The following is an 8284-nucleotide window of genomic DNA, read 5'->3' as shown; positions in this document are numbered from 1 at the left end:
GTCAATGCCTTGCAGCTGATAAGGCAAAGATTTAAGGACTGTTAAGGTTTACAAGCAGTGGCTCATCGTTCTAATACCATTCTGTCCTTTTTGAACTGGAATTAGCTTGGATTCATTCAGCTGAAAGCACAGGTGGAGCAGGTATCTGTTTGCTTTTATTTCTGTGTGGCTATGTTCCAGTCAAACTAGAAGAGTAATGGTGATCACCAGCAAAAGGAGCAAATGACTGCTATCTTTACACTTGGCAAAATGAAGAAGCAGCCATCCATAGCAACTTTGCACTCTTGTCTGCATTTTTTATTTTTTTAAATCATTGATGGAGCTCTGTGCTCTCAGGAGTACTACTGTTGCTTCCTTTTATTTAGTGTAGCTTCACCGCAGTATGTTAACCTTGGATGTGTGTGATCCTGGTAGAGATCAGGATGCTGGAAACTTTGCTTTTTGCTCTTAAGTAATGTAGTTGCTTATCCCTCTCTCATCATAGTCTGTTATAATGAGAAGAACTAGATGCATCTTGGATAAATTCTATACCTGTTTATGATTCAGGCTACAACCCTGGCTGAAGGTTTGTGTTTGGAAATTTGGAGACTGAGCAGCAATAAATTAAAAAGAATGTAGGTGTGGTGCTTTGGCCATGCCATCAGGGATTGGCTTCTCTGCTCAGGTAAAATGTAAAAACAGATGTAAACACAAAAGATGGATATTTAGGGAAGGTATGTAGTAGTCAAAAGTACTTACCAAGTATATTGCTTGCTGTTCTGCTTTTATTTCAGGCAAAAGAGAATATGATCTTAGGATTCTGTCTGTACTGAAACCTTACTTTCAGCTTACCCACTCAGAGTGTCAAGTTGCTGCAGCGTGAATGAATAGCAAAGACAAATTCTCATCTGATGATGTGTTAGTTCTGAAATAAGATGCTTGAGAGGAAAACTGCTATGCTGAAGTAGACTTTGCAGTTTTTGGAATGTTTGACATAATGAACTAAAACTATAAGTAGAAGATTTCAGTCTTTACAGGCCTAAAATATTTTGTCGCAGGCATACGTTTGTCAAAATTTTCTGAAACTTTGTTTTGATTGCATCATTGGGGTTTTTTACTGCAGACATTAAAGAATTTTTGATCAATTTTCCCTGTGTGTGAAAACTCTTCCAAAGTATAAAGTTTGAAAATGGATTTGAGAACATCGCTTTTGCAAATGCTTAGTGCCATCACTATGGTGGTACTGGTAGTCTTCAGCAGAACAGTTTAGTGGTGTTGTACTAGTTAACCTGTATATACACACTGCATATAATAGATACTGAAAAGCAGTATCTTCAAACACAATTTTCTTTTTTGAACTAGATGTGAAATACTACTTTTACAGATATATATGGGGTTAGTATCTAAATGCAACTTGTGTGTATACACTTTTCTAGCCAAATTTGCTAATATATTCAACTATAAATTGAAATATAAGAACAAATACCTGCTGCTAGAATTAGATTGGCAAGAGATAGAGCTGTGGGTATATCTACTCAAGAGGCTTCAGTTTGTGTCAGTGGAAACCACTCTCCTCCACTACCACCAAAATCATATGCTAGGGAGACTTTTTGCCAAAAGCTCTTCCAGAGTGTCTTCCCTAAGCTGACAAAAGCAGTTTTGTCATCATTTGTATTGGTGATCTAGTGTGGCCTTCTCCCCATGGCTGAAACTTAGACTCGCAGTGTGTTCTGCTGGTGTGTAAAAGATTAAATACTGTTTTTTCATAGTCAACATGTAGCATATGGAACATAACATTTTTTTCCTGTTCTTTTCCAGTTTAGGTCTAATATCAGATTCTTTTCATATGTTTTTTGACTGTACTGCTCTATTGGCTGGATTAGCAGCTTCAGTCATTTCAAAATGGAGGTCAAACGATGCTTTCTCATATGGGTAAGAAACTTCAGGCTGTTACCTTAATGTATTTTAGTAAATGTCTAGGTAGTAATTTTTCACTGTATGAACAAAACCTCTTTTTGCAGAACATGGAAAAGCTATGTTGAAAGTGTGTTTTTTAAGGTGAGTTACATAAACCTTTAAGTTAATACCCCCTAGAAATAGTAGAAACGTGAAGGCATTGCTTTTGGGGAGCAGGTTTATCACTTCTAAGATCTCTGTGATCATACTAGTGGAAACAAGTTAGACAGCAGAAGGTTGCCCTGCATTGTCACGCGTTAATGGCACGAGTGGAGCGAGAGCAGCTGCATCATGGGTTTGTCCTCACAGCGCAATGAAGCACATTACAGGGAATCTCAGACTGCTGGTGCCCCATGCCTTCTTTGAAAGGAGCTAACTCTGTTCCTGCTGTAAGTCTCAGTGATGCTGCACCTGAGATTATAAGCCATGCTTCTCAGAACCAGTGGGATTCAACAGCTGTGGCTACCATTAACACAGATCCTCAAGGCTGAGGTATATTATCCCATACCGCCCTTCATGGATATAGCTGCTGCAGCTGGTTCTGTTTCAAGGGCATTTGGTTCCACTGCAGAGTGCAGTTGTGCCCTATAAAACAGTACTGGTGATACAATATTATTAATTGGTGATACTGATTAATTAACAGCAAATGAGCTGTAACATGGGTTGTTGCATTCCCCATAGCATTACTGACCTGAATGTCAGCGTTTAGCTTCAGCTGTCTTGCCTAAATCATGTAGTTTGAAACTTAACTTAAAGCACTGTTTAATTAAGGTGGAAACTCCAGTGTGCCTAGAAATCAATTTAGGAAGAATTGATTGTAACATGAACTAATTGCAATGGAAGCAGGTTCAGTGTTAATTACTGCTCTGCATTTAAACAGCTGGTGTTCCATTTATTACAAAACAGCCACAATTTATTAAGTTTGGTGTTTGCTACATTGGAATTACATGTTATTCTAATCTGGCTGGTTTTTATTGGAAAAATTTAGTAGCTGAAATAATTGATTTCTACTTAAAACTTTCCCTAAAAATCCCCCTACTATAGGGGGAGCAAATTAGTGTATGGCTGTTTGATATTAAGCAGAACTTTACATCAGCAGACTTTGATTACATCTTGCATGCTTATCTTACTTTGTGGCTTTCAAATGTACATTTATACCATAACTTCCAGTAGAGATGCTCTTCAGTGGGAAGATTTTGATGTATTGAAGGTTTTCTTTCATCTAGATCAGGTAACGGCTGATCTAGATCAGGTAATTTCTATCAAAATACAATGTAGTGAATTTTATATACTTATCTGTAGTTCATATACTGCATTTTCCATTTAGCATGTCTCTATGTAATACAACTGTTTGAGAACTAGAAGATTGTACTCCAGTGTCTAAGTTCCACTTTTAATTTTCAGTATTTAAATGGAAGTGGTAATATCTGCTATTGCTCTTTTGTTTCTTGCAGGTATGTTCGAGCAGAAGTACTTGCTGGTTTTGTAAATGGTTTATTCCTCATCTTTACAGCGTTCTTCATTTTTTCAGAAGGCGTTGAGGTATGTTATGCAGCCAATCACACTATGAATTGTTACATTTCTATTTGTAGAGCATATTTAATGGGGATAAAATTTTTGAAATAGATTATGTTCATAAGTGGTTAAAAATCTGTGATTTGAACAGAGAATAGGGCCATCTGAAATTGCTATTTTGTGACACAGAAACCCAGCTTTTTCCATGTATCTGTACTAGCTGCTTAGTGTATTTTCATTGTGTGTAAAGATTCTGAGGTTTACCCTGTCCTTGTTTCAGCCAGTTAAGTATGTCATAGAAAGATCTTTACTTCTCATTGCTAAAGCGCAACTGAGGCCAAGAAAGAAAAGCCAATATTACTCATTCAGAGGAGAGAAGTTAGTCATAAGAAATGGAGGTACATTCTGTGAAGAAGTTGGTCTAACTTCTTATAGAAAGATCATTATCTTCCAAGTCTTGAAATCTGATATCAATGGCAAGTAGTAATAGCTTTAACATTCACAAGGGCACTTTTCTTGAATTATTTTTTCTACAAGATGATTCAGGTGATAATTTCAAGATTAAAATTTAGACATCAAGGGTGTCTGCACTGAAGTGACATAGGATTAAGAGTAAAATTGATAACTGATTCTGATCAGCTTGCATTAATGATGTCACTTTTTAATGGGAGATGCACCATAAATTTCTTCAGACTTCTAGTTTTGAATACATTCTAGTGTTGGGTTTTTTTAACTAATAAAGCTCTCACCAGTTCTCTCATGAACATATCCTCTACATCGATAAACCTGTATGTACTTCAAAACCAGTACAAACTGGGCTGAAATTGCCTAAAAACTTGGGGAAACAACTCCAAATCTAGAAACAGCAACAAAACTTACTAGAATTAAAAACTCCTACAGGAAGGGTCAGGGGTAATGTTGATCTGATCTTAACTCCCATGCTAAGTATTCCTTTTGCTTGTGATGGTGACTTCTTTTCTCTCTGTCACTTCAAAATTTTATATCTGCTGAAATTTCATTGTTTTGCTGTTGCCTGTACCTTTCATGCCTGTGGACAGATGGTGAATGTTTCTCTCCCCTGTCAATAATAATTTACACTCTTCAACACTTAGCTTCAGATGCAAATTGTGTTAGGTCTATAATATATCAGTGGAAAAAACTTCCGAAGAAAGTAGGGTAAAAAAGAATTTAAAAAAAAAATCGATCTAGATTTTAGAAGTTTTTTAAAATGCCGTGATTTTTCTCAGTCTTCATTTCATTCCCCTCATCCCCTCACCCTTCTAAGGAGAAGGGAAGAAATGTCATTCTAGACTCTTGGAAGTTGTGTGAATGACTTGGGCAATCCACATACAACACAAAGCTCGAATGTTTTCATATGGTATTGAGCCACATCCCACAGCATAATGAAATCTCATGATAAAAGTTAGCTAGACTATCAGAATATTCTACTATACTTTCACAGCTTTAATAATAAAACTTCAACTTCAGACAGTAAGAATTAATCTCTCTATCATCTCAAAAACTAGAAGTCCTGAGTAATTTCTGATTATGTCTTTATATATGCCTGTTTGCTTGTGTATCTAAGCATTTTTTTCAGTGCCTTTTAATAATGTAGAGAGATTGTAAAACTCTGCATTTGCATTAGTTTGTTTTTTGGGGGGTTTTGGTTTGTTTTTTTTGTTGTGGTTGTTTGTGTGTGGTGGTGGTTTTTTTTTTTTTTTTTTTAGAGAGCGCTTGAGCCTCCTGATGTGCATCATGAGAGACTTCTTCCTGTTTCTATACTAGGATTCATTGTAAATCTTATAGGAATATTTGTTTTTCAACATGGAGGTCATGGGCATTCACATGGCTCTGGTAGGATGTCTATAATTTTCAGTACTGTTTCGTTTCGTGGCACCCTGTGTTCCAGGACCTTATAATCCTCTAATGAGAACCTCAGTATTAAATTTTAATGTCTTTTTAGTGGCAATCCTAGCCGAATGTGTATGTGACTTGTTGCAATATTGACACTTACGTTTTATCACTAGCCCTAGTATGTCACTACTGTACTTCTCATGTTAATATCCATTAACTGAAAGACCTGGAACTCCAGAATCTGCTTTTTGGAACATGCACTCTTCTGCACTTTATTAGAAGAGATTTGCAGCGTGCCTTTTGAATAAAATTAAGCTGGAATTCAGGGAGATCTTGGCTGGAAAATTTACAAAATGGTGTCTAAACCAAATTTTAAGTATGGCATGATTCAGCTTCATGTGCTTCTCAGCTTAGTGTCTTTTGAATTTAAATGCAGAGTTTATTTGCCTAAATGTATGTGGCAAATATTTTGTTGGTTTTTTTTTTCCTACAAAGCTAATTGGTATCTCTTTCAACTTAACATATAAACTGTTGTAGACTAGTGGAAGAAACTAGTCTTCAGTCTTTAAGCAGCAATTTAAGCTTGAATTTTTAACGTGTGAATGATAGCTGTTTTTAATGTGCTTGTATCTAATTACATGTACATTTTTTAAATTGTACTAAAAGTGTAGCACAACTTGTGTCGGAAGTGGGAATGTATAGAAGCACTTGACTTCTCAAATCAGGTATATATTTTATACAGCTCCACAGCATAGATTTACATGACAAACAGCTTGTGTTTATTTTCTTAACTTATTTAAAGCCATATCTTAAGATGACCTAAAAAATTAATAGGTTTCAAGTAGCTTAGAAACAAATCTAAGCATACTTAAATGTATACTCTGACTGTGATATTTGTTTATAGGGCATGAACACAGTCATTCTCTATTTAATGGTGGTCTCAGCCATGGACACAGTCACGGAGGTCATGGTCACAGCCATGAACATAAACATGTCCATGGACACACTCATGATCATGGCCATAGCCATGGACACTCTCACGGTCAGGATTATTGTCATGGTAAGTACTTAGTTAATGTCATAGACTGTCTTGACTCAATTTAAATTTTCTATTAAAGATTTACTGAAAAAAAAAAAAGAGCAGGTGCTGGCAGCTTGTTGCAAGCATACATGGAAGTAATTTCACTAAATGTGCGGGATGCTATGCCACTGCCATGTTTTGTGGCTCATTTTGGTAAATGCTCTTTCACTTGCAATAAGTTCAGTGTTAGTTTTTAAAGGTTTTGTTTTACCTACTTTTTTTTTGAATGTTCACCATAATGTTATGTGTTGGCAAAAGTTAACATATGTATGCTATGGCAATATAATGAAATTAGTTATCAGATGCTCTGTTTCAATTTTTTGTTAAAATCAATATACAAAGTTAAGCTGCTTTGCCAGTGTTCTGCATTTGAATCATTTTACAGCTCAAGAAACTAGGAAAGATGAACAAGCAGTTTTACTTTGTGTACTTAAAGATTGATATGTGGTATTTCATTTGTGATCTCGTATTTGAGATTTCTTCATCTTGTGTAGTTGTAATCTGTTTTAAAGCCGGTTATGAAAAAGGTACTTGTTAGCTATGCTTAAATCTTTTCTTATAAAGGCAATCAATCTGTGAAAAGATTACCAGTTATTTTGCATGGATGCCTTCACTATGGGAGAAGAGACAGTGTGGTCACGACCTATTTGAAACAATGCAAATGAAAGCCTTATTGTAACGCAAGGTTGTTGATCCTGCCCGCCTAAGCCATAAACTAGAATTTGATGTGACTGAAAATGTGTACATTCAGAGCAGGGAATGGTGTGGTAACTTGCAGACAGGAGATGACAGAGAGTATTAAAATATTTGCTTGTCCCTTCCTTGCTATTTTTAGTAGGAGATTGGTGCTTGTTTTCCAAATATTCTTCTGGAGTTTGGTTAGAAAGCAGGAGCTCACCCCTCATGCCTCTCCCTTGCTCTCCCCATGTCCCCCACTCCAGCAGACCAGTGAATTTTATGCAATTTGATATTCAAATCAACTTTTGCATAAAATATTATATATTTTCAGTAGAAGTCATTTGCTATCCTTTAACGAGTTGGTTTTTTAAATATCTATCTGATGCGTTCCACAGAGGAATTAATCTGCTTGGATGAGAGGATTTCTGGACTTAGTTCTACCTTCTCCAAGTCTTATCCTTGTTGTTTTACATTAGGTATAAATGCTTGCTGAAGTGAAATATTTCTGGTCAGCAAATTTATTTGACCTTACTCTTCCTGCTTGTGTGTATGGCTTGTATTCTTGAGAGGGCTTTATTTTGCTAAATACTAGAAAGGTCTTCTTTTTCAGTTTGATTTCATTAGAAAACAAGTGTTGATCTTTTTATACAATAGATTTTATATATATATATAAAGTTGTATTTTCTTTTTTAAAAAGTATTAAGACTTTTAACTTAATTGTTGCATTAAAAAACAATAGCTACAGTAAAAGTCATTGTGAGCAGCTTGTCTGTTCAAGAAATTTCAGAAATAAAGACCATAACAAAATATACCACTAGAGAGAGCCTTTGTGTAGGTTAATTTGCCAATAATTGTCTTTGCAGATGACCATTCTCTTGAAGGGATGGCTGGATCCAGCAAACAGATTTTACAAGGTACGATGAGAATAAGTATAGTGGTTTATTAGTATTATCATCATCTGCCTGCCTGTGACTATTTGTCACACATCTGTTTTAGAGGGTGCCTCTGGGTAAATGGTGCATTTTACATTGAGGAGCTATTTTATGAAGTCCCCTTCTGCCTGTAAACAGAGCAGTGCCATACCCTGTGCATGGCTAGGCATGGAGACACTTACTGAAGTCTAAATGTAATGCAGTGCCAAGACGTTTAAAAGGGAGACCCCAAAAGCTGGGATTCAGCTTCTGTTACTGGAACTGAAAAATGAAATAATAAAAACCAAGG

At 36.0% G+C, this 8284-nt stretch overlaps 1 protein-coding gene across 1 annotated transcript in view; it reads left to right on the top strand.

Annotated features, from left to right (window-relative positions):
- Nucleotides 1-1762: 1762 nt before the first annotated feature.
- SLC30A7 (solute carrier family 30 (zinc transporter), member 7) overlaps nucleotides 1763-8284 on the top strand; it is a 23297-nt gene continuing 16775 nt past the window's right edge. Inside the window, exons 1-5 of the mRNA XM_010292658.1 lie at nucleotides 1763-1911; nucleotides 3390-3477; nucleotides 5178-5304; nucleotides 6209-6364; nucleotides 7927-7977. Of these exons, the coding sequence (XP_010290960.1) occupies nucleotides 1763-1911; nucleotides 3390-3477; nucleotides 5178-5304; nucleotides 6209-6364; nucleotides 7927-7977 (571 nt within the window). The remainder of the gene's footprint in view (nucleotides 1912-3389; nucleotides 3478-5177; nucleotides 5305-6208; nucleotides 6365-7926; nucleotides 7978-8284) is intronic.

Source organism: Phaethon lepturus, unplaced genomic scaffold (genome assembly GCF_000687285.1).
Source record: "Phaethon lepturus isolate BGI_N335 unplaced genomic scaffold, ASM68728v1 scaffold15338, whole genome shotgun sequence".
In the NCBI taxonomy this organism is placed as follows: Eukaryota; Metazoa; Chordata; class Aves; order Phaethontiformes; family Phaethontidae; genus Phaethon; species Phaethon lepturus.
The sequence above is the reverse complement of the archived record's forward strand: the minus strand, read 5'-3'. Positions and strand labels throughout refer to the sequence as shown.